Here is a 27038-nt window from a genome sequence, read left to right as displayed (position 1 = left end):
ACTGAAATTTGACCCTGGTGCTTGCTGAAACGATTTTCAAAATCTGAGTGAGAAGGTTAAATAGTGCTGTCAAATTTCCAAATGTCTGTTGCAGAAATACTTTCACTGACTATCTGTGGGTTGAGCTCTAACATGCTTAAAGTATTGTTCTTTTTTTTCTTCATTATTATATGATATTATCTGAAGCTTGGTTTTTAGTGTAGGTAAAGAAATTACCTTGTTTTTTGCTTTTTTCTGTGCCAGCTAACCTTGCCATTTATGGCTGTTTTTCTCTCCTTTACTTGTCGAAGGAGGAATCAAGTCAAATGGTGTTCCCTAAGTATAAATTGGACCTCTAGTTCTCTTTTAATTTCTGTTTAAGATCATTGTAATTACTTGATTATTTTCACAGCTGTATCTGAATAAGAAAAAAAATGCTGTAATTGGCAACTTTTACAAGTTCACAACTCAATAACCTGATGCTGGAACTCTTCCACCTGCAGAAGCCTCATTAATTGCTGTAGGAGTTCCAGCAGCTAAGTGACCTGGGTTTCAAATTATTTCTCTTTTTACGTGCAGCCTTCGAACTAGAGAATCTCTGCAGTAACAGAAATAGGTGGGACCTTCAGGCTGAGAGAGGCTGTTGACTGTTGAATGCGTGGTTGACTTCCAAGCTGGATCTGATAGGAAGGCTGTTGTTTACCCAACTCATTACTACATCCATGAGCCCAAACCGCTTTTATTTGAGCTTTTTTGCAAAATCTAGGACTTCATTTCCTGAATGCTGTTACTAGTTCTGGTTTTGTTTATTTTGGCCTGAGGTTGTGTTATTTAATTAGTTTTTATTTAAGAGATGAGTCTTATGTTGCAAGAAACAGTACTAAATTATAATAAGACTGAGTCTTTAAAGATGCCATACTCCAGCCATAACTTTGAATTTATTTTGTTATTTTAAAGCAATGTTAGTGTCTGTTTCTAAGGGTTATGGGAAACTCAAAAGTTTATTTGATTCCTTTTTTTCTTGATTTCAGGGCTTTTTCCGCAGGAGTATCCAGAAGAACATGGTTTACACATGTCACAGAGATAAAAACTGTGTTATCAATAAAGTTACCAGAAATCGCTGCCAGTACTGCAGACTACAGAAGTGCTTTGAAGTGGGGATGTCCAAAGAATGTAAGTTGCCTTCAGAAACCATTTATTGTTTGTCATATCCTATGGATATGTGGCAGTCCCAAGGAAGAAAAATATTATGGCATTATGTGATTGAAGCCAGTATCTGCATTCATGGGCAGAGAAAGGAGTGTGAATTTTGTACACAACTTCAGACCTGTACTTTACAAGCTTCTGAGTCCCTAACTTTGCAGTTAAGACTTTTTAGTGCAACATGCTGCCTGTGTGGCGTGGTCACCCTATGTGGGTGTGAGAACGCCCAGGTAGGTATTTTTACCAGGTTTTCTAAAAGAATGATCCCACAACTACTTGCTTTAAGGTTGGATTATCTCCCATCTGCTCTAGAGATGGCCTCTTGGGGCAAGGGTGTAAGGGGAACAGCACTGGCTTCTTAACCTCAGTTTCAGTCCTCCCTCTGCCCTGCAGACTGGCTGGTGGCTTTGCTGGGCTTGGTGTCAGCCTGGGCTGTCATTTCAGGAGGGCTTTCTGACAGGGCAGCAGGCAGCAGCCTTCTTCAGCCTTGCACCTTTTCCCTCATGCCAGTGCAGGTACTTATACCAGAGGTTCTTCTTTCAGCCATAGGGCCAGTTTGTGCCATTTCACAAAACTGACGGTACTATGGCCTTGAGTCCTCTGTTCTTCCTGTTTGGAGCCTTTCCAAAAGGTGAAACAAACTGGCAAATCCTCTTCTCAACCTGCAAAGCCAGTAAACCTGACTATGTAAAAGTGCTGCCAAGTGCACAAAAACCCCAGAGGATTTTTGTCTCCCTTCTTTTGTAGAAACCTCTGGTTTAAAATTAGCATTTTAAAATATTTAGGTAGAAATCTGTGATTTTTCTCTTTTTCCAGTTTATTGATATCCATGTCACACATGAAAATTTAGCTAAAAGAGTCATTCTCAAATCCCTATGGGGTAACGCTTCTGAACCTTTCTCGTTTTTGATTGGAGTGATTGCTGTAGCAAAAAAAAGTCTTTGGTGTAGTGATTTGTTTGATTGTTGAGGGTTTTTACCTCTATCAGTGATGTTCCTGATTTAGTAGGTCAATTCCAATAATAAACACTAAAGAAACTTGCAGTGTGTGCTTATGAGAGGGGAAAATTGCCCAACACCACTTCTTTACTTTAATTCACCCACAGGACTTCCTTGGAGAGGCACTAGGATCAGAAAGAAAAAAAAAAAATTGACACTGGTGAGACGTTTATGACTGAACAGTGACTTAAATCAGTTCTCATCCTTCCTGAAGTCCATGGGACTTTCCAGTAGTTCCCTTCTCCACACTTGGGCAGGAGCTGAAGAGGTCCTGGTCCCACCGTCCCCTCCTGGTTGCATCCTATTTCTCTCTCCCACCTTCTCTTTCCTCTCCTCTTAGAGGAAGAATGTTGGGGAGCAGAGAAAGAATTGGATACATCTTTAGAACCACTTTGCAGTGTTTCCAACTCCTTTTCCTGGAAATCTGAAATTGTGGTTATTGAAAAGGGCCAACATCAAGTTTCAAGCAACTGAGGGAGCTAGGAGGTCTTAGGATTTCCATCATTTCATTGTCCTTGTTGGGTTTTCTAGTTTTCTCATGTGCCTGAAGTGCAGTTACCTATACTTACATCTAGATTTACTGTAGAGACCATGATGGGAGTAAAGGAGAAGGTAGGCTAAATATAAAGGTGCACAGAGATATAAGAATGAATGAGGAGGATTTTATTGATAGATATTTCACCACATATATATCTGTGCACATGAAGCTTTTTTCCATGATAGAAACAGTACAATGCAGTCTGGAAAAGAAGAAAAAACACTTTTCTCACCTGAGGGCTTCTTGGTCTTGAATTCTTAAGGGTTTTATTGTTGACGTGAAGCAGTAATCTTATTAATGTAACGTCACGTCAGAGTAGGTTTTGGAAATATCAGCAGTATTTCTAACGTGTTAACCAGAGTTACTTAGGGTAAAGTATAAAGACTTACTGCCTTTCAGGTGATGGATTGTTTTCTCCCGTAGGATCGCTGGAGTTTTGCCAGCAAGAATGAAGGTTTTGCTCTGCCTGTTTCCTTGGTGAACGGAGGGAAATTGCCCTTTGGCAGTTGCCTTTATCTCAAACCACTACAGGCACTGAAAGGGGAATAGCAGGTTGGAGGGGGAGCAGAGGGTACTGGGGAGAAGTGAGGGATGTCCTCTGGCTGCATTTTTGTAGAAAGTGTTTGCAAAGGAATAGAGAAATTATTTTAAATGTCATCAGTTTGAATGCAGTGTGTTGTGTCTTCTGGGTTTAAGAACTAAGTCTGAAGCGACACCGTGTTATCCCTTCATAAACAGGAGCTTTTCATCTCTTAAGAGATTTGAAAAACTATTTTCTTATCTGACCTTCTTTCATACGTGTCCCCAGGTTTCAACTCCGTTTCTTTAGAAGTTTATGTAAACAAAGGCACCTTTGTCAGTGGGCTTTTTCTTACCAGATAGAGGTTTTTATTTTCCCCTGGCACCTTAGTCACATTTTGGTTTTCTCTCTTCTTAACGGTTCTGTTACCTTGTAACGTGAAAGCCTTGAACAAAAGATGGAAAAATGTATCAGAGAAATCTCATAGGGAAACAAGCCTACAATGCTCAAACCAGTCCCAATCGGGGAAAGTAATCATGGTGGGCAGCTGCAAACAGGAACCCCAAGGTCTGTTCCCAGGAGCTAAGGAGGAGTAAATGCAGAATTTCAGTACACAGAATAATCTTTGCTTAAAAGCTACAGTCCTGTGTTTATTTGTTCTGCCTCTAAAGGGCATGCAAAAGTACTTGCATATGCGACTCCTTTTGAGTTTAATGAGAGTTACACACAAACGTGAGAGACGACAACTGGCTGCCCAGCCAGTGAGGTAAGTAAGATTTTAAGAACGGAGGTAGTGTTTTGGAAAAGAAGAGGTACTGAGCATTTCTTCTATGCTTTTATCTTGGTCTAGAGAATGAAGTGAGATGATGAAGGAATGCACAAAATTTGCATTTCTTTATAGGTTGTTTTGTTTGGTGGGGAAAAAAAGTTATCTTCGACCCCATGTTAGTCCCCAGATCTGATCAAGAGAGGTCAATAACAAGACTGCCTCCAGGGCAGGAGTTGGAGCTGTTTGCCTTGTGATAATATCTGCAGGACCCACTGAAACTGGATCCCACTGGTGTAGGGACCGTCTTCCATTGTGCAAAAAGTTTGAGCTCCAAATAGACAAGACAAAAGGTGTGAGGGCAACGACTTAGTGATGACTGCCTTATCGTCCTACAACAGGGCAAAACACAGCTTGAAATAAAGCCCTGCTGCCTTTCATCTGCCTTCCCTTCCTTCAGAAACTGCTGAGCTTGTGTCCCTGCAGTCCCAGCTGCAGCTCTCAGTGGTACCAGCGTGGAGCCAGCCCCTCCACCAGTTCATGCGGGGGTGCTCAGGAGCATGTAGGTGCAGCTAAGGCTCTGATCCCCACTCCGAATCATTTCTATCCTTCTTACCCTTCCAGCCTGTTAATTTTTTCAATTGACATGTAGAGACAAATGGTGATCACACAGGATCTTATGTTTTTTTCACTGCCGCTGAAGTGAGAAGGCTACTAAGGCTGACAGTGGCTCATTATGTGATGGAGAGCCTTAGGAAACTAACCTTTGCTCTTCTATTACGTGATCTCTAAGCTGCTGTTGAGGCACCATCCTTGGCCTGACCCCAGGTGTCAGCAAGCAGCACACTGTTGCCTGGATGCAGGGACCCCGGTCCTGGGGAGCTGGCGAGGGGTCAGGCGTTCGGCGCTGCCTCCCGCAATTAAGGGAGCATGCGGGAAGCTGGGCAGAACTCTCAAACAATAATGGGCTCTTTCAAGCAGGATGCTGGGACGTACGCTTTGTAAAGGTGAAGCCTGCCCTTAACAAAAAGCTAAGATGGATTTATTGCAGGGTACCAGGAGGAAGAAAATGGAGCTTCCTTCTGCCACAACCGCCCAGTAGCTCTTCCACTTCCATCCTCTTTTACAAAATTTTCAGGCTGGAAGGACTGTCCCTGTGCTTGGTATCCTGCGGGGTCCCCCTCAGACACACACCCAGGCCATGCACTGGCGTGTGGTACAGAGAAACCCTCTGTACTGGCATAAACCTTGTCTGCAGTGAGCTCTAATAGCATAAAATTATGTTTATAAAGGCACAGAATTATTGTTCCAGATTGCTCCAGTGCACTGAAGCAATGTTCAGATTTGTAAATCTGCTTACAATTAACCTCCCTGGAGGGAGGGAAGGAGGAAGGGAGGGAATGCAGGGGAATTACCATGAAGTGGAGAGAATCCAGTTTTTGTGCTCTGTATTCGGGTTTTTTTTAAAACTTGCACAGAAATGTCTGTTACTCTTTGTCACAGACTTCAAAGTCTTATAATATTTAAATGTTCATGCTTCTTGGAACATATGATTACATTCTGCTGCCGAACAACAGAATGAATTGATTTGCTTATTTTAATTCTGGTTTAAATTGGCAACCAGGAAACATCAACTTGAAGAACTGTTATGTTTGTATTTTTTATTTTGTATTTCTGTTTCATTTTCTTTCAGACTCCTTAGTGAAGTGCAATTCCATCTCCAGTGAGTGGCTAAGCAGAGAGCTAGTCTGCATATTTGCGTTTGAGAAGTTCATGCAGATTCCACTGATGTAATTTTAAGTGAATTAATTAGAATGCATGAAATCTTTGTTTAGACGCTTTTACTCAGAACTAAAGGGGTTTTTTATTCTGTTTAGCCAGCAGTAAGCACTGGATTTAAGAACTGCTTCTGCTTTGCTACAGGCTAGATTTTTAACTAGATGCCTAAATACCACATAGTGGCTGGGGGCTTGTTCAAAAATTCCAGCGTGGTTGCCTCGCCTGCTGACTCCTGACTCGCCTTGGCTTCTCGAGAGGCATGAACTAAATATCAGAGTGGAAATCACAAAACCCTGAATTCTGTTCTGGGACTAATTCCTCTCTCTAAACACTACAAGCTGATTAGACTAGTTTTCCTATCTTGAGAGGTGAAAATTATTAGTCTTTTTACAGGGGCTGGGAGACCTTGTATTGTAAATGCTTTGAAGGTGAAAGATGTAGTGAAGGTGAAAATGCCAATGAAGTTAAGAATTTGAGCGTATCGATAGTGGGGAAACAATGAGCAAGACTTACAGATTACAGATTTTTTCATTTTGTTCATTAATTTGGGTTGGGTTTTTTCCTGTTGCCGATCAGATAAGAATGCTTGTATTTATTTTTTCAGGCTGAGAAATTGGGAACTTTTAACCAAACACTCAATATCACTGATGGGGAGGTTTTTTTATGACGAGGGCCAAGCCAACATGAAGGGTCTCCCTGCTACAAAAACCACAGTGCTCTAGTGTCGGTCTGTCCTCTGCCAGAGATAATGCACACTTTGTTATGCTGGGTGGCTGAAAATGATTTATATACAATTAAAATTCTCTTGTAGGGAGCTGAGTTCTACTTGTTGCACATTGTTTCCCATGGTTAAACAAACATCTCTTGCTTTTCACATCGGTCTGATGTCTTCAAAGAAGCAGATCTGCTTTTCTTTTCTCCTTTTGGGGTCTGTCTCTTTTGTGTTTTAGCCTTTCCCCCTGATTTTGCATGGCTTTCACTTGCCAGCTTTAATGTTTAAAGGAGCAACTTAGATTGAATGTTATTATTCATAATTTACTCTATGTTCTGTGAAGATGGTTATGTAATAGCAGTAATTGCATCAACTCACCTAATGAGCTTTCCCTCCAGTGCCATGTACAGCAGATTAATAGCCCATGAATTCATTTGCAGCTCGTTGTGTTTCAGAAAAGTATTTCAGGCAGCAATTAATAAACTGCTAAAGAAAATAACATAAAAAATGATTTTTTTTATTATGTTAACTCTCCAGCTGAACAATTTATTGGCACCTTTCATGATGCGGCTAAGTAAATTCTCTCCTAATTCCTCAAGCAGAGCGTGATTAGTGAACCCTGCTCAACTCAAGACTCTTTGGTAATTAGTCTGATCTTTATATCCTAAAATATTAGGGAAAAGTATGAATAGCATCCTAAGGTTTGCTTTTTCTTCTGTTCATTGCCTTTCAGGCATTACACAAATAGCTGTAGCTTCAAACCATAACATGCTGGTGCTGCATTTTTTTTTCCCCTTTCTTGCATAGAAGACCCATAATTGTGTAAACTAAGAATTGAAGACCCCAGCCAATAAACAACCCCTGGCACTGTTTCTGTGCTGCTTGTTGTCGGCTCCAGTGTCCTTTACCTCCCAAGTGGTGGGACTGAGCCCAGAGCAAGAACCCAGGGAGGGTCAGGGGGTGCTGCTGCCCTGCAGGAAGATAAACCAGGAGTCAAATGCCACTGGGGTGGAAGATGCTGGGAGAAAGGCGCAGAGAAGGAAGTGAGAGCAAGGGGAAAGTCTTGTCTTTTGCAGCATCTGAGGGAATGAGGTGATTGAACCCGATGGGAGAAGAGCAGCAGTGAGATGCCAGGGCTGTGGCCACTTCCGTGGGGCAATCTTGGGAAGGGGGAGACATGGTTGAACATGGCCCATCTTGCCAGGCTGTCCTAGAATCCTAGAATTACTTTCCTGGAGGCATTTTTCAGAGACTGTCCTTGCTCTCTGCCCATCATTCTCCCTTCTCCCCAGAGGGGATCTTTGCCTTCCTTCCATGTTTACATAAGGGATGATATCTGAAGTTACAATAAAGAAGGTGGGCACGTGACTACAAATAAAGTTGTTGCTGTTTTTGCCTTTTTTTTTTTTTTTTTTTTAATGTCTTCATTGAGTTTTTCATATTTTACATCATTTCTTGTTCAAAAAAACCCAGTTATCTCTCCCCCCCGACTTTAATCCAAAAGAAGCACTAGGCCTTGGCTTGTCTTTAAAAGTAGTAAAATTTATGTATTTAAAACCTTTTCCCTCATTTTGGGCTCTTGAGAACTGAGTAAGCATAAAGGGAATTCCTTCAATAAGCTCATACAGAGATTGATTACATGTCCTCAGCTGGAAGTTACATTAAGACTTATTCACTAAGGTATAGCTACCGTGGTGAACTTTTCATCGCTCTCTGCTGTCTCTATGACAACACGGATCCTGGCAGAAGTTACCAGGGCTCGTGTGCTCTCTGCAGCCTTTGTCTGCATCCATCAATCCCAGTCCTCAGCAACTGTAAGTGTGTGCCTTTCTTACGTTTTTGCTTAACAAGGTGTTTTATTAAAGTTGTGACACTTCCGAAGTTATTATGCTAATCATTTGTACTGCAGTACCTGCCCATGCTCTGCAAGAGATGTGCTTCAAGAAAGGAAGAAGTGTCAATGAGATATTAGTGGACTTTCTGAACACCTCTTGATCTTGTCCTGTGGAAGATATTCAGCTAAACGGCACAGAGTCCTTCTACAAGTAACTTCTCTTTTGTTATGGGTGAAACTCGGGTATAACTAGAGCCAGTGACAAGTGTAACGCACATACAGTCTAATTTCTACTTAGCACACCCCAGAGAAGTACGTGTTACTGTTCAGTGGCTCTACCGAAGTCCTCAGACTCGATGAAACCCTTTCATATCTCAAGGGAGCACGTTTCATCAGAGCCCATGGAGTGGCTGATGCCCGTCTGTTGATGCTAGCAGCTCAGCTTTCCGTGGCCATCCTGCCCTACGCCACCACCCCCGGAGCTCCTGCTCTTCCCTGAGGAGAGATAGCGACTCTGACACAGGCAAAACTTCCCATTTTTTCATTTCACACCTTTGGGGATTTTTAGTGACCGTCATGTGCTTTCTTCGGTCAGTTTCCCAGTAAAAGGCGTTTCGGGTGGATGCCTCTTACAAAGCCACTTCTTAACATGGGTCTGGTTGTTTCTGTGGACTTTTATCTGGAATTTCTTGTCCCCCACTTTGGTTTTGGAGAGTCTGTGGGGGACTTGCAGCGTTATCCCGGATCATACATATAAAGACACTGGTTCCGTGTTGCCATTGCAGGGAGCCTTTGCCTCTTCTTGAGTTTAGTATCCCAGCTGTTTTCATGGCAGGCAGAATCCTGGGTTATCCTTTCAGCCTCGCGCTGTGCCGGGCAACGCTGCTGTAAGAGCAGATGGGAAATCTGAAGGTAGCCTGTCCCTGCCCCAGCCCATGCACTCCGAAGCACAGGGTTGAGGCCACGCTTGCTTGGTCATGCAGACATAACTGCTGAGACCCCAATCCCATGACCTCAAAAGCTTTGTTTCAGAGCTTCCATTCTTCCTTTATTCACTCAGTTCACTGCTTCGTATTCCGCATTTGGATCATTTTCTTGTTCGGGGGCATGGGGCATCTTTGATGCCTCTCTTTCTCCTAATTGCAGTTGCGCCGTGTGGGTTGTGCTTTCTACACTGGCACCTTGTGGTTTCTCTGCTTTTTTTCTCCCTTTGAATGCGTTTTTTTTTTTTTTATTTATTTTGGGATGTTGAATCTGAAGGATGGAGAAATGTCGATGAGATAAATATCAGTCTGGGAACGAGCAAATTGCCAATGTCCTGGGCCTTGAAGCTAAACATGGCTTATTTGGTTGTCAGGCCAACCTGAAAATGTTATCCACAGTAGCCAAGGTTCATGAGAAATGCAGTAAATTGTTCCCAAGAGTTCTGGGAAGTCTGAACTGCAGCAACCCGAATGTGCCTGAAGAACTCAGTATCAGAGGAGACACGTATTTGGTCCTTCCCCTTAGAAGAAACATATGTGAGAATGTGTACATCTTCCTGATGGTTTATGTCTGCAAACTTTTTCCTTTGTTCTCCTAGCGATCGCTTTGCTGGAGGTGGTCTTGGGTAGGGTAGGTGCTTCTGCAGAAGTCAAAGAAGCAAAGCCCACGCTGGGCTCTCTGTGGAGAGCAACTTCCTTCTGTGGAAGATAAAAAGCAGGCGCTCGGAATCCAGTAAGCTCTCAAAGACGGTTTAGGAAGATCTCTACATAAGTAGATGAGGCCATGGATTTCCCTCTGCTGCTGTCAGGCTCTTACGGCTTGCTTTCATCCGCCGTATGAATTGTTAGAGCAGAGGGAGTTTTCCATTGCCGTGCCTGCGATAAGCCGGCTGACACGTTGCAGCTCCTCCTGCTGGGACGCTGGCCCTAGGACTCTGCTCTAAAAATAGCCTCGATTTGTTTTCGGTTTGACTTGGTATCACATGCTCAATTTAAAATACATCGGAACAGTTAATCTCCAGTTCTTCAGCTCTTGCATGGAAAGCATACAGGATTTTTTAAAGTTAGATGGCATACAAGCGGTAGAAGCAACACCCTTTCTATCCTAACTTAAATAACACTCTGCGGTTAGTGCTAACAAAAGGAAAAATAAAGGTCGTAGGGCGTTGGGATTTTTAACTTCCTTTGACCCAAAGTGAACAGAAATGGTTGTGCCCCCACTCACCTTATTTCAGTACTTGTTCGCATGCTTGCATGTTTCTGAAAGCTCTTAAATTTTTAAAACTAAGTCTTAGGAAGATTCTGTCAATCAGACGGCAGCTCTGAAACTGACTTTAACAAGTTGTAGCTTAAAGCCCTACAGGCGGTGCCCGTGGCTGATAAGCATTTAATCAGCTGCAGGATCGTTTCTCAGTGCCGTGCATCCGTAACCAGTTGCTTATTGTCGATACAAACAGATTTGGTGAGTAAATGTGAGGAAATTGGCTGACTTTTGGAGACATTTACCTGAATTTCGGAGTTAAAGCTAAGTGGAATTCTTCCTTTCCCCTGGCAAAAAGTGCAACAGAAAGCAAACATGCTTTTAGTTGGATTACAGGCATGGTTAGTCATCTGACAGACAGTTTTAATGGAGTCAGAAAGACATGCTGGGGAAACATGCTGACCTACTTTTCTTTCTTTCTTTCTTTTTTTAAACTTTTAAGCAAGTGAAATGTTAATTTAAAAACTCCCCATAAAGTTAGATTCTGCTGACAGAGCTCATTTTGTAACTAATTTATTTACACTTCTGCTTGGGGTATGATAGATGGTTTTGGTAACAGAATTTCATCAGGTTGTTTTTGTTTCTGTTAGGAAATTGGGTTACATCTGAGAAATCCATGTTCTTCCCCCTTTCCAGGACAAAGCAATCAGCTTCAAGTTAATGAATGATTTAAGTCCAATCCTCTGAGGGAGGACTTTACAAACCATTTAAAATGACAGGCTAACAAAGCGTATTACATTTGTATCGTTTTCAATGCATTATATTTTTAAACATTTTTTTGTCTTTAAATGGGTGGGAAGAGGAATTACCCGCAGATAGCGTCATGCCTTTTGCATTTGGGATTGTTTTTTCCCATGTTAAGTAGGTCGATGCTCCACCATCAGTGTTTTCTTGGAGGCAGAACAGTGTATTTAAACCTGGGGAACTCTTAACCGTAAAAACTTGAGAGCCTGCAAAGATGCATTAAATTAAATAGGAAAACTTAGCAGTGAGGTTGGATTAAAACATCACAAACAGAAATACTAAATTGAATGACGGTGGGAGCTAAGGGAAAGCTTTTTAAAAATGCTGCAGGCATCACTGCACTCTCTCCTTCAGCAGCGGGCACGCGTGCAATTTATCAGAAGGCTCAGGGGTGCCAGGCTGCTGCCTCTCTGGCAGGGAGATGTGCTTTACTCCCTTGGCAGCAACAGATAGTTTTGGTGAAGACATCACCTCGCGCTTGAAGGAGCGGGAGAGGTCATCATTCCTTGACTCACCGGTCGATCCGCAGACACTGTTTTCACCTGCTCTGTCTCCTCCAATTTCCATCATTAGCAGGTTTCGCGCCGTCAGTCAGCCCTGCTGGAATGGGTGCTGCTGCAAATCCTTTGCTTCTTCCCATCTCTCCTGAAAAAAAGTTCTCCTTTCTTTGGTTTTATTTTAACTCCCAACTAGCTGCCTACAGTTTGCGTTTAGGAAATAGTAACACAATATAAGAGAGGTGAAAAAATGGAAATTGCCCGGAATTGCAGGAGTTTATGGGGAGTAGTAGTATTTTTCAAAGAATCTACAAGTCATGTGTGCTTTTGTGAAGCGTAGTCCTTTTACTTGCTTTTGTGTGTTGTGTACTTTTAGAGGATGTCCCAGTGGCAGAGTAAAGATTGAAATTTATTTTTTACTATTTTAAAAATTAGGTGTAAGATGTTTATTGTGGTTAATGCATGGGAGTTTTTCCTACATCTCCAGGAGACTGAAGCTGGCATTGCAGATTTTAGCCATTTTCTAACCTAGAGACATCAGTAGAGGAGGCATCAGCCAAGGAAGACAAAACTAGAGTAAATGAAGGCCCTTATGTGATGAGCTGCTGCACCCTGTGTGTTCAGCATCCCTTACTGCACTGTAGCTGTGTGAGCTGCTCCTTACATACAAGGACTGTCTTCCTCTTTTACTTTCCATAGCACTTCTGGGTGGCCCATGGCATGATTTATTTTCATTCTAGTGGAGGGACAGTGGAGAAGAACCCCTCAATAACCTGTCACTTCTGAAATTTTACTAGTGTTTTTTTTCTCGTACATAGGAATTATTGATACTGGAAGATGGAGCATTAGAGTTAGTGAAGCTGGAGTTGCTCTCTGGCAATACTGGTCTGCCTCTGTTGGGCAGGGAGCAAGCTGGGGCTCTTGTGCTTCAAATTAGATGTCTTATAAAGATGGATGTGGAAGTCCAGAGCTCAGTATGTATTTGATCTTGTAGTCTACGTGTTGTACAGTGCCACACTGTCTGGTTATCCCATTGAGGAGCTCAGGGATCAGACCCATATAGTCCAGATCCCTGTAATAAGTGCCACGGAGCACATGTTAGTTCATAAGAGCCTTTTGACAGCTGCCTTCTACAAGAAGGGTGCTGGATTTGCCCCTTCATGTAATTTGGAAGAGAAGCTCAACGCATACATTTTTTTTCTCTCTTTGGATGCCTCTTCAGGTGAACACTGCTACTAAATCAGAGCACCCAGAAAATAATTTTAAGCTGAAAAGAGTGAGGATAATAAAAAAGAATGAACAAAGACAAGAAGATAGTTAATACTAAGTTAAAGAAACCCTGTTATGTTCAACCCGCTCCTCTAAAAGAGTGAGAAAGTACAAATAAGAAGAAGTATTTTATTCCTTTAATTCTGCAGCAGGCTTAAATCCTGCTTGTCCTAAATAGAACGTCAAAGCCTTTTCTTGGCAACTTTTCTGGTTGTTTTCTAAGTCAGTTACAGCTATTCGCATGTTTATTGTGAATATTTTTCCTACTAGAATTTTAAGCGTGGCAAGGCATGAACATATGTAAAACCATACTGATACATCAGCTGCCTCCCACAGGGCACGCAGTATTAAGCCCCATGTGTTTTGGGGTGTTCTTTTGTTGCTGGGGGGCGGGGGGACTAAGTGGGGGGATAACCTTCTGGTTAATGGGCCTTGCAGTAATGGAGGAGGAACATTTTAAAATATTCTCTGGAAATCAGGATGTGGGAAGAATAAGGCAATTAAGAGGAATCACTAGATATCCTGTCTTAACAGTTTATTGTATTTTTTTTTAATGAGAATTTAATCTCTAATGCTGTGTGATGGATTAGAGAAGAGGGGGAGTCAGGCCTCTTTCTGTGCATACTTTTATGTTTCCCCTTCACTGAACATTTTCTCTGGGCAGATTGTTTAACTTGAGCTGGTCAGAGGTGTTGCAGCACCAACAGAGCTTCGCTGAAAAATAACGCTGTGTTGAATCCCAAAATGCAGAGTTTTCAGCGTTGTGTTGTGGTCAAATTTGCACACAAGTCTCAGGATGAGTTATGAGGGGGCCCGGGAGCGATCCTTGTCAGCTCCTGCCCTCCTCCCTGTGTGTCCCAGGCCCTGGCAGACTTGCCTGCGCCGTGTCTGCTGCCTGGCCTGGGGCTGTGGGGCAATCTTGCAGCTGGTCGGGGAGGTGGGTGTTCATCCGCTCTTTTAGGAACTGAATAAAGCTCTGCTTTTAGAAATCTGAGTTTTCAGCCAGTGCTTCCCATGGAGGTTGTAGCTCAGGGGACCTCATAAAAAGCCTTCTGTAAACGCGTCTTGCATCAGGCACTTGCCACACTCTTGGAGAGGACCATCCTAGCTGGAAGGAGGTACCAAACCTGTGTATGATGAGTTCAGGGTTCAATCCCACGCTGTTGAAGGATGTGAAAGATTTGTCATCAGCATCAATGAGACAAGATGGGGGTAGAAACCACTAGCAATGCCAATTATTCCTATGCTGGGTAGTAGTTTGTAATGTCAAGTGGGGACCACCACCCTCATTTAGGTAAGGGCCAGCTCTGTGTGTTGTATTCAGATGCCTTGCCCCAGCCCTTGGCTTCCCTTTCAGACGTCATCTCACGTCCAAGTTGCATCCTTTGTTTTCATAGAGAAGTCTGGCAAAACTAGGTCAGTTTATCCAAGTAGAAATTATTATTTTATTGAGTTAACTCTGTGGTGACCTGCTGCCTGTTTGCCTTCTCAAAATGAACTCCCTTGTGTGCAGTAAGGCTTGCACTGGAAGTTGCAGAGGCCTCAGTAATCACTTTGATTTCAAATCAACAATAAAAAGGCTGCTTTTTTTAGTATCTTGCTGTTTCCCGGAAACAAGTGTCTGTCTGCTTTGCTCCTTGTATGATCACTAGATCAGGCTGGTCTGGTGTGCTGTGAAAGCACTTCATGTAAAAAGGTTATGTGCTGGCTTTACTGGGGATATTTAAAAGATCTTATGGAGAAATCAGGATTTGATGCTGCTTGACCCTGTCTGGCAGAATTAAGCTCTTTAAGCCAGTCCTGTAGTTACTAGCACGCCTTATTTTTAAATAATCTGGTCCATTTAGTCCTGCTTACTCAGAACTTAAGTCCCAGACAAGAAAGCAATTTTTTTTTTTTTTTTTTTTAAATGAAAGAGTGGTTGGAACATATTTTAAAGAACTTCTTTGGCATTGTACATAAAAGATAAAATATATCAAAATAGACAGTCTGGTAATTAGGTGCAGGCTTGTGGAGTGATTCATGTCACAACGTGAGTGCTGAAGCAGCTGAGGTTGCTGCAGGTGTGTTAAGGGAATTCCACCCCCAAGTGCCACGACGCTCCTGCCGCTACATAAAGCAGAGGAGTACAGATGTCGGGAGAGCCTGCCTTAATAGATGAAAAGCAGTATTTTTGTGTGTGAATTATGGATGGAGCGGTGTTTATTAAACACACAAGCAACAGCCTTTGTCTCCCAGATGCATTTTTTTTGCTTTAAAGAGTGGCATTAAAGCCTGCTGCCGTCCCAGGCACGAGCTCTGGCTTTGGCTGCTGCAGGTTAAGCCCTGCTGGGGCTCGACACCTAGTTATGCCATGCACGGGCAGAAGGGACGTCCTGCCTGAAGGAAAACCCTGGGATGCCAGAGGCATTTCAGGTGCCTCATCTCACAGGTGTAGCATTTCGAGGTGGGCAGTGAGATAACAAAGTGAAGAAACTTGTTTACCTGTGTCACCTGCCAGTTTCAGCGGGGATTTTATGGGAATCCAGTGATGATGCCAGCCTGGCACTCCCAGAGCCTGCTGGATGGGTTGGCTTGGCCTTCCCAAAATCCTGCGGATGGAAAGAAAAAGATGTCCCCTGACCTCACTCCTTTCTTTTTCCTTAGGTTACAGTTTGTGAAAAAAGGACCATCTAATCTTAAAAAAAAAAAAAAGTACCCCAACAACAACTGTTTATTCCAAATGCTCAGCTTTTAGGAAGGGAGAGGAAACAAACAAGACGGTAAAATGCAGTCGGATGCAATAGTATTGTTTCAGCATGTTATTTTACCTTTTGATAAAACCATCTTTTTAGTATTGCGGCAAAATAATTTTAATGACAGACAGTATTAATTAAAAAATCAGACCCAGACCCAGCTGCAGACCAAGCCCACCAGCAGGTGCCGATGCATGCCCACCAGCTGTGTTGGACCGCACATAGATGTGAGGCTTAAACAGTACATTTTATGGCTGATCTTCTGATGCTTTTAGATCCACCTGGATAAGTAACACAGTTCTTCCCTTCTCTTGCTCCCGGGCTGCCTCTCCTGGTGGAGCAGGTCATTCAGCTCCAGCCAGCCAGGAGGTTGAGCACAGCTAGGGAGCCATGTCCCCCCTGCCCACCACTTCAGGAGCCAGCCCTGGCACCTCAAGAGCTGGAAATAACCTCCTGATCTTAATTTTTTAAAAAAATTTTTTAGTAGTAGGAGTATCAACAAGCCTTTGTCCTTAGGAAGGAATTTGCGCAAGCTCATAATGGCGTGTTTTCCACCTTAGCTCCAGAGGAATAGGTAAGTAGTAGCTGAGCTATTTCTTTGCTTTTATTATCCCTGGCCTAGTGGGAGGCCAGGGCTGCAAGCTGCCGAGGCTGTAACGCGGCCTAACGCTGCGATTCAAGACTGCAGCTCCCTTTCTTAAAGCACGCCGGGAACAACTGTTCCTCCGCCTTCATGAGCTCAATTTACGGTTACGGGAGGCAATGAGTTCTTTGTGCTTGACGAAGTACACGGCGCACGCGAAGCCTCTTCAGATGTGTTGTCAGTTGGCAGCTCGCTCGCTAGATGCACCTTTACACAATTGCACAAGGCACCAAGGAGGTACAAATGTGAAATTTAGCCTTGGGGGCAAAACAAAGAAATGAAACTTAGATATGAATGCGGTGTTATCCATCTGCAGATACAGATATTAGACCTGATCTCCTACTACGTTACTGTAGTTTTACACTAATAGGGCTCTGCTGTGATCGGTGGAGTAGCACCACTGCAAGACAAAAACAGCAGTGGTGAGAAGTTGGGCCTGTTGTTTTGAATTCTGTTAAATAACGTAGGATTGAAGCCTGTTTGGGGAAAGCCAAACTGCATTCACTGCATGAAACCAGCCGTAATAGAAGGCAGAAATGCAGGTAGTGTGCCGTCTTGGTGTTGCTTCTGGACTTCTGCTCTTCCTTCTGGGGAGCCATTGCTCTGGGAGTCGAGTGGCCATGTGCGAGCAAAAGGAAGGGGTCTTCCAGCTCACCCCCTGTTTTATTCCCCGGACAGAATTGTAGCCCTTCCATTTTCTGTCCCCTAAAGTCTGTTTTTGTTGTACACACACAATCAGAAAGCCTGGATTTGTCCCATAGCTGAGACTCATTCATTACATTGAATGGATGTCCTTATTATGGAAAGTTGTTTTGTTGAAGGAGTCTATTAATGGCGCCGTCGGGAAAGGGGCTGCAATTTGTCATGGTAGGTAGCTTTCCAGTTAAGTGAAAAGCAAATCATGTTCTTCTCCTCTGTGTGCGTTAGGGTGAGAAATAAAATACCTGCAGCAGACTGAAGTGAACCAAGTGCCATGGTCAGGCCAGGCAGTGTCTGGTCTTGGTGCACAGCTGTGCGCTTCCCTGGCCATCAGCGGGCCTGGGTAATGCCCAACAAATTGAATTGATGACTTTGGATAACCCCGGCTTCTCCCGGCTGTGAGGCACAGTACTACCACGACTGCCTCCTAACAGAAATTAATGTAATATCTGTAGATGGGGAGACTGATTTACCTTTTGGTGACCCTGGAGAGAAAGGTCAGATTTGGGGTATTTTTACCTGTAATCGGTTATCCATAAAGAGTTAGTGTATCAGGCTTTAAGACTGTAGCTCAAAAGGGCAGTTGCTTTGATAAGGTGGCTCGAAAGGGCACTTGGACAGCTAAAATCAGATGAGACAGGTTTAATGGCCTCTTAGTGACTTCTGACTGAAAGTTCAGAGTTTGAAATTTAGGATTTTTTTCTTTACCCAGCCTGTGGGAAAATAAATGCACTACAGCTTAATAGAAATTTAATTTCAGGCTTAGTATTTAGAACTGTTTTTCAACGGCTGTATATGGACTTGGCCACTTTCAGCTGTAAGGAAGAGAAAGAATAATCACATTGTGTTTGTGGTCTTGTGTATTTTTAGCTAATGTGTTAAGACACTGCAATTCCAGAAAAGCCGTCCTTCTGTTCCCCAGAGTATTTCAGTTTAACCAGCTGTATGCAGAATTTCATCCAGGCTGCCACAGAAGCTACGAGTAAATCCACTGGGATTTTGGAGCTGAAATGGTAGGCAGTGAGCACAAGACTTCTTTTCCCTGAGGGTTTTAGTTTCTTGGGGATTCTGCCATAGGCTGGCACTGGGCAGTGGGTTACCCACAGAAGCCCTGTGAGTTTGGGAAACCTCTCAGGATGGAGTGGTTGATCCCCAAAGCTCCTTTGCTTTCCCGCACTGAGCAGGGAGAGGGGACGACTGGCAGTATCCACTGGGTGATGCTATTACTCTGCAAAACCTGTTGCAGGTGGCATGGTAGATCTTAATAAAAATTGCAGTTTCTGCATTTAGAGTAAGGAAGTGACCGATTTAATGCAGAATACTAAGAGAGATAGGGCAGGGCACGAGCGAGGAGGGAATGACAGATGTGTAGATTAATTCAACAGCAGCACAGGATGCTCGGGGACATTGTGGCACCTGCCTATGGAGATGCTCAGTCCCACAGATGGGAATTTTTGGCTATATTAAGTAGCTTGAGGTGGTGCCTATGTGAAATAAGATGGAAACATACCAGTGAGTAAATTTTGTCTTAGTCCATGGGCATGGCTAGGCTGCTTCCTTTGTGGGTATGTTGGTGGGCCTTCATGGGAAATATTAGTGATTTATTCTGCCTGCAATTGTTAACGCTAACAACCTTCAGTAGCTCTTTAAGTGTCAGCTGCTAAGAGTATGTGGATCATCCTATTTCAGACTGGCAATTAGTTGATGATATTAAAGCACTTTGAAAATCGAAATTGCAGGGCAACTGCTATTTAAACAGTTTATCATTAAATGTGTAATCGCGTCTCTCTGCCTACTTTGATTGCAATGTGTAGGGAGATGGTAAAGGAGAGCGAGGAGTCTGCCTTCAGTTCAGCCCCTGGTGCAGATTTTGGCCTCTGTACACCCTGGCTCCAACACGGCTGCTCCCCTCACTGTCCCTTCTGCCTGCCCACACCCCCATTGCTGCAAAACACATTTTCTTCTAGTTTAGTTCCACTTGTTTGCTGTCTTTCTCTTTTTGCAACTTCTTAATTACTGATTTCTTCTTAGGACCTGTTTGTTGGGGTTTTTTTTGTGGGGGTGGGCTGTTTCCATTTGTATTTCTGGAGTCCCTATTTTTATTCTTTGGGTAGTTGTTATTGTGTTTGCCGTGTTCTGCAGAACTTGAACCAGTCCTGAAATACTATAGTCAATACAAAGGTAGGCGTTAGTGGTATATTCATAGACCTGGGAACAGGTTATGGGCTTTTGTTTTTTCTTTTCCTGCGGGAGCACTTTATGGAGCCTTCTGCAACATTCAAGCCAAATCCATCTTTAAAACCGTTTTTTTTTTTTTTTCCTTCGGCTGTGGTTTCAGGTCTTGGATTGGCAGTTCTAGATCTCCAAAGTATGATAGCTGTTGGTTTTGCTTCTGGATGTCTTAAAATCCAAAAGAGAAAAGAAAATTCTCTTAAATGACAGTAAAGTAAAATAACAAAAATAATAATTTAAAGTAAATACATTTTTTTAAAAAGAATACCAAAGCTATACCTTTCAGCTGTCTTCAAGGGGTATTTTTCTCAGCCTGTTATTCTGCATTGGCTTGCCAATTTGGTCATACATCTGAGTTCAGTTAGTATTGTTTTTCTTCAAGGGACTAGAAAGTCCTTTTTTGCTCATTCCATCTACTAATATTTCAGGGATGTGACAATATCAGATGCCAAATTTCATGTCAAAAATAAAATTTTCAGGCTGATGGAATCCTTGAAACCACAGATCAAGTTTCAGGCCAGTTAAATAAAGCTGTAGAGCATCCATTTGTATCTTTCATTCATATAATGAAACCTGTTCTTATAACTCAGTTCTTGATATATTAACCCCGCAGTTATCCTCATACATAAATGGGAGATGTGTTGCTTTCGTCGGTTATAATAGGATATAACCATATAAATCCCCTGTGCATGAATGGAAAATAGAGGCCCTTAGGCTATAGGTATCAAAGGTCTCCCCTATACTTACAATAGCCTAATAAGGTTATTTTGGAGGCATAGGTAATTACTCACGGACTCCCTATAGCTAGTGATTCATTGTTCACTGCTGAAACATTTCTAAATGAATTATGCTTTAAACAAGCAAATCCTTGGCCTTGTCTTTTATTGGGGGGTGGGGGGGAGAGAACTGGAGGGACACAAAATTCCACCATTTTCAGTGTTAAAATACACTGCTTGCTAGTTAAAGGGCCCCTGATATTTCAGCCAATTTAAATGTACTATCATGCTTCTTGCTGTTTTGATTCCATGAATGTGTATTTCTGGATTTCATGTTTTGATGAAAATATTATTGTTGTCATTAATTTGATATTTAGAAAAGGCAGTGGATCCAAGAGCTCAGTGCAATGAATAAAACAGTTGGAGTTAACTGTCCCTGGGGATAGAATCAATCACTGTTGTAGAAGAGGGTGACATTTAAAAAAGAAACTCAGAAGAAAATGTCATGCTTAAAAAATTAGATTTAAACGCACTAGCTCCTGATTGATTTTTATTGCACTCAGATGGATACACTGATTGATTATCAGCCTTACAAATGTTTAGTACCTTTCTCACTTCTCTAATAATCAGAATAATCTGATTTTCAATGTCATTTAAGTTACCATATTCAAGGTTATAATAGATCATATTTCTAATAAAACATAGCAATTATGTAATGAATAATACAAAGCTGTAAGGCAGAGTTCAGATTCACCTTCGTTTAAAAAAATAAATAAATAAAATATTGCCAGTGACTGGCAGAGCCAGCGTGCGTGAAGGCAGCCGGCAGGACCATGTCCTCTGGATTTGAGGTGTTTTTCCCCCGCAGTTGAACTGAGGCTCCTGGAGCGTTGGTCGGGGCACGTTTGCCATAGCTGAACATGATTTCTCAATAGGAAACCAGGGGCGGGCTCCAATTCTGTAATACATGTGCTTTTCTCTGTGCCTGGGGAAAAATGATAGCCTGCCAGGTGCTTATGAAATGTCTTCCATGATTGTTTCTCTGTGCTCCCTGTTAATTTTGATATGAGTCTGTAGAGAGATACTATCTCACTTAATTCGAGATGTTTTCTTGTGGCAATTGTACCCGACAGCTGACATGGTTGATTTCTCTGAATCAGCTACAAAATATGCAGTTTCCAATGTGTTTCTCTTTTGTACTCGAAGCCCCTTACGTGACTGTGTACTTGTTATTGGCTTTGTCCATTAGAAACGAGAGGTTTGTATTTGAAACGTGCTTTGCCTCCAATCGTTCTCCATATGTTGAAGCTCAGTTTTGGCATGGGAATTTGTTTTAAGATAGTTTCCTGTTCTTTTTTAAAGACTGAGCAGTTTTGCCTAAAAGAAAGCATTATTTCATCTGGAAATCACGACCTAGGAAAGCCAATCTATTTATAACTACCTGATGTTCTGCATATTTTAATGCTGTGTTTGGCTTGCGATTGCGCTGTATTTAAAACCTGAACAGGAGCCTTACCGTTTGGAATTGGTGGCGCGTCGGTTTGTCAAGCGTGGTTGTCTTGCTTTCAAGATGGTTATTTTATTCCTTTTCTTGCGTTGGAGCCGGGAAGGTCAACCTCCTTGAGGTCCCTCATCTCTGTGCCCGCTTCCACCAGCTCCCGGGCATGGGAGCCACGTGTGATGTGCAGCTGGGTGCTGGCTTTGGCCATGGGGTGGGGGAGCCTGGAGCAGCAGCTAAGTCAGGGGGTGCTAAGTCTCCCTTGGTTCGAGGTTTTCCAAGGTGACTGTTGTGAAGGACATCCCTACAGACTGCCATTCGTTACCATGAGTGCAGTCTATTGAGGGGTGATGGGGAGAAGGGTGATGCATGGTACGCGTGGGGCATTTACATGGATCAAATTTGACAGTGGCGATAGGTAAGCGTTCCGCGTGTTTGACCAAAATTGCCTACAGCTGCTAACTTCTGCCAGAATCGGATATTTTTAGCAGCTGCTGCTGGAATTGGAGAAGTCAGAGCATAAAGGAGACTTTCGTCGGTGTAAAGACTCAGGGGTTTCCACCCTAGCAAGCAGCTTGGTGCTCCTGGAAGCCCTGGGTGCAGTGCTGGGCATCGGCCCCACTGCCCATGTGGGGCACCGTTTGCCTGCCTTGTTGGGCAGCCCAGGCTGCCTGGCCTTCCCCAGGTGCAGGAGAGAAGGCAGGAGGGTGAGCCCGTGCCCGGAGGGGAGAGTTGGCAGGTCCCTGGCTCAGCTCACCTCCAACTCCCCTTCTCATCACCATTTGCAGACAAAAGGAGTCTTTTTTGAAAACCAACCCTGCGCCCAGCGCCGTGCAATTACTGACTTGCTCTATGTGCTTTATGGTGCTTTTGAGATTTGTTAGCTTAACGAGTAACTTCCAAAATATTTAATGACAAGAGAAGTGTGGTTTTACAGGAATGCAAACTAACTGGAAACACTAGTAGTTGTTGCTACAGGAACAAAACCAGTTAACTAGTACACAGAGCTCTTCAAAGGTCACGGGGATCTCCGAGAGGCAAAACTGCTATGATAGCATTCAAGTCATGAATTTATAGCTGATTAATCATTATAATATATGAAAGGTGCTGTCTAACTATCTTCTGGGCATCTGGGGAAGCAAAGGTTATGCAAGTAGTTGGAAATACTGTGTTGGCAAGCTTCTCTGCTGGACAGGTTTGTGCCACGTTTGACAAAGGGGAGCACGAACACTTGCTATTCCATAATTTTACCTGGTGATCTAGAAACTGCCTCAATCTCTTAGGCTGGATCCCAGCCTCTTCTTAGGCCAGGCAGTGACTAAGTTTGGTGGACCTGAGGGGTTTGCGTTTAAGACTGGACGGTTCCCAGCATTACGACATGCTTGAAATGATCCCGTTCAAGCAGGAGAATCGCTGCGTGGTTGCTAAATGAGAGCACTGGGGTCCTCCGAGAGTAGCTGTTTGTGTCTTTCCTATACTTAGTTCCATCTACAGCAGGCCCTGCTTTTCTTGAGAAACACATCCTTCCCTCCTGCAGCTTTCATGCCCTACCCGTCACTTCAAGCAAAAGAGGGAAAATGTGTCTGAGGCTGGGGAAGGCAGTGGCAAACTTGGGGTTTGAGGAGAACAGACTGGATGGGAGAGAAGATGATGTTCAGCCCCTGTACCGTCAGGTTAGGGGGATGGATGTTTGAGGGTAGGGGCTGGTCCTGAAAGCTAAGGCAACAGAAGGTGCCTTCGCCAGCTTACGAGCCCTGCCTGGAGGTTTCTGGGTGTGGAAAGGCAAGCCCTGGCGTGTGTGTGGAGGGGACAGGCAAGCTGTCACAGAAGATGGATGGGAGCAGACGTGCTCAGGCGTGGGCGTGCGTCGCTCGGCCGTCCGAGCAGCGCCGGGACGTGGCTTCCTCACGTACCCAGATATACCTTTTTCCATTCTCTTTCCCCACCACCTTGTTTGTTTTGTTAGTTTTTTAGCTTCCCGTGTTTCTCACAGGGCAAGAGAGCTTCCATACTGTCCCCTGTCGGAGGCTTTTAAATAATGCAGCCATTGAGTCAGAATTTAGTGCACAAGTAATGAAATTCAGAACCTGAGTTTTCTACGGCAGCATTAGCAGTGACACAGATTCATCACCAGCGTATCATCATTAAAAGGCAGTGGAATTGCATCGGGGATTGATGTGATCATATGCATGTAAAGATCAAGATACAAAAAGGTGTGATTTATGTAATATAAGCATAAGCTGTAATCCAAAACCCTTCCCACATGCAGTATGACAGTTCGTGTTCCCAGAGCAGTGATGGCTTTTAAATTTACTGGGTAAATGTGTGTGTTTATATGTTTTTATTTAACTCTTTTAAACATAGTGTTGTCTTAATCTTGTCTTAATCTTTTTCTCTCTCTCTTTTTGCTTTGAATTATAGTTGTAGTTGCATCTGTGTAATAGTTCAATGTTATTGAAATTCTTTATATTTTTAGAGCCTAAGTGTTCATGTCAGCACTTTATTGTGTTATCTTACAGGGAATATAGAAACACTGGTGTTTCTGATGCGGCCTTAGCAAAGACAAATGTAGGAAACATAAAAAGTATGCATAAAGCAAGAAGATAAATGTTATTCAGGTTTTATCATTGTAGAAAGGCTATCATAATTCTAGAAAAAGGTAACTGTGAAGAGAAACAGTTTTTAGTTTTCATGACATGTTAATACTCCCCTTCCTACCCTTTAGTGATTTGTGCCCAAAAAGGAAGAGGACAGAGCTGGGCCGGTTTGGTGATGTGGATTGACCAGCATCTGTTTCTCTGGTGGCCTTTGGAGGGCAAGGGACTTCAGATAGAGCTGCAGAGGGAGCTGTGCCGGGGTAGCACGGGAGTTATCTCCTGGTCTCTGGGAGCTCTTGGCAGCTGCTCCAAAGCCTGGCCTAAATAACGTGTTTGTCTTCCACGAGGAGTTCAAAGCCATTGAGATAAGTAGTTGCTTAGGCCGCCTGTTTGGCAAATTTGTCAATCAGCTCGTAGAGCTATAAGTAATTGGGGCTTTATTACAACGGCTTATTGCTCTTTGCGGTTGTATAGGAGTTTACATAATTTTGTAAGGAGCTCTTTTATCTCCCAAGTACGGTGGCGATTAGGATTTACTTCTGAAGTGCAGTGGCAGTTTGGAGCACTCGAGACCTATGTGTCAGTCTTGGATGTTTTTTCAGTGTGAGAGACCATACTTGTGCTCTGCCCTGGGGTCCAGTGACCAAACTGGGGCATTGGCTTTAGGGCAATATTTGTAAAAGAAGGGCAGGATCTGGCTTCCCACCCCCTAAACCTGACTACACTGATAGCATTGAACCTTCACAAGAAGCTATCTTTTCAGTCCACTGTTCTTGGCCTCCTTTGAGTCCATGTAACTCCAACACCAGAATTGATGGTGTTCAAGGTTAGGCCCTAATTCAGCGGGATGCTCAACATCCCATCCCTGATCCAACAAAGCACATAGTTGACTTCAGTGTGGGTCTGTTCACACAGTTAAAGTCAAGCTCATCCTTAAAATATCTGCTGGATAGAGGTCAGAGTTCTCTCAGTTGCAAAGTTGCCAACCGTATCCTGGGCTGCATCAAAAGCAGTGTGGCCAGCAGGTTGAGGGAGGTAATTCTGCCCCTCTGCCCTGGTGAGACCCCGCCTGGAGTACTGCATCGAGCTCTGAAGCCCCCAGCGTGAGAGGAACATGGACCTGTTGGAGTAAGTCCAGAGGAGGGCCATGAAGATGCTCAGAGGGCTAGAGCAACTCTCCTATGAAGACAGGCTGAGAGATATGAGATTGTTCAGCCTGGAGAAGAGAAGGTTCTGGGGAGATCTTATAACAGCTTCTGAGTACTTTAAGGGGGCCTACAGGAAACATGGGGAGGGACTGATTATCAGGAAGTGCAGTGATAGAACAAAGGGTAACGGTTCTAAACTGAAAGAGGGTAGATTTAGACTAGATATTAGGAAGAAATTTTTCACTATGAGGTTGGTGAGACACTGGAACAGGTTGCCCAGAGAAGTTGTGGATGCCCCACACCTGGAAGTACTCAAGGCCAGGCTGGATGGAGCTTTGAGTAATGTGGTCTAGTGGTAGATGTCCCTGCTCCTGGCAGGGGGATTGGAACCAGATGATCCTTAAGGTCCCTTCCAACCCAAACCATTCTATGAAAGTCAAACCTTTCATGAGAAAACCAGAGCTGTTTGTTGCATGGAGTATGTGCCTGATGGCCCCGTAAAGGAGCAACAATATTCACTGCCCCTATCCCTTATTTCTGTTACCTGTATTACATTATTTCTGTAGATGCCTCTGACTCTGCTGCTTTCCCACTCCACCATTTTCCCGTGTTGGTCTTAATGTTCTCTCAGAAGTGAAACATCTTAAACCTATGCTGTAGATGAGCCTGTATTAAAACCTCCTCTTTCTCCTGAAACATTTAGCGTTTGTCTGCTATTTGCTATCATTTGTGGTTGACGAGCATGGAGGATGCAACCACAGAAGGCTTGGTGCCATGCAGAATGGGCCTGGGGAACCCATGAAGGAAGAGAGGTGGCTCTGGGCATCATCCCATTTTGCTGTGCTTCCCTCCCTGCAGCAGAGAGAGATGTGCTTTCTGAGGTGGAAGAGTACAAATGAGAATGGGCAGATCTTTGGCATCCAAAATCTCTGTCCATCCTCACATGTGCCCAGCCCACCAGCTGCACCCTGAGAGTTCAGGGCCCCAGCTTAAATATCTTGAGGTTTTGAACACCACTGAATTTTAGGATTGTTTTTCATTTGTCCAGCAGTGTTTAGTCTTTGGGGTGTTTAATATTGACACAGAGTCTTTGGGGAGAGGGATTGATTTTATTTGGCTTTGTTGTAGAGCCTTATGCATCTGGTTATGCTTAAGACGTTAGCTTTAGCTAACAACAAGCCTCTTGACAAAATTCACAAGTACTGGCAATACTGCAGACATAGACTTATCTCCTGGGCACGTTTTGTAAAATTAACCTATTTTCATTAAAAGAACAAAGAGTAGCATGGTGATGGAGCAGCTGTCATATTTTATTACAAAACACAAATATGTGGGAAATCAATTACAGCAGGAGTGCTGCACAATGCATATTTCCAGTAATCCCCCATGGCCGGGGGAAGGTAGAAGGCTGATCTGAGTGCAGGAGCAGATGGCAAGCAACTTTAGATAGCTTCAGTGCCATTTTTACTCTTTCAAGTGTTTGTGCTTCTCCTTTGATCTTCAGATCTCGAGTTCAATGTGTTTCATCTTCTTTCCTTTACTGTTTTCAAATTTAACTTTCCCTTTAAATAACTTTTGCATGGTGGAGTTTGTATTATTATGGGGTTTGTTATCTTCCATACTGAGAAATTTAAAAAGAGAGACAGTTGCTGTGTTTCCTTAGTGTTGTTCACACCCAATAAAAGAC

General features: G+C 43.3%; 1 protein-coding gene across 3 annotated transcripts in view; it reads left to right on the top strand.

Annotated features, from left to right (window-relative positions):
- RARB (retinoic acid receptor, beta) overlaps nucleotides 1-27038 on the top strand; it is a 317069-nt gene that overhangs the window by 271491 nt on the left and 18540 nt on the right. For all 3 annotated transcript variants that reach the window (XM_014937721.1, XM_014937722.1, XM_014937723.1), the window contains one exon: nucleotides 1011-1152. In XM_014937721.1, the coding sequence (XP_014793207.1) occupies nucleotides 1011-1152 (142 nt within the window). The remainder of the gene's footprint in view (nucleotides 1-1010; nucleotides 1153-27038) is intronic.

This window comes from Calidris pugnax, unplaced genomic scaffold, assembly GCF_001431845.1.
Source record: "Calidris pugnax isolate Ruff unplaced genomic scaffold, ASM143184v1 scaffold11, whole genome shotgun sequence".
NCBI classification, from domain to species: domain Eukaryota; kingdom Metazoa; phylum Chordata; class Aves; order Charadriiformes; family Scolopacidae; genus Calidris; species Calidris pugnax.
Note: the sequence above shows the minus strand (reverse complement) of the source record. Positions and strands in the feature narration are given on the sequence as shown.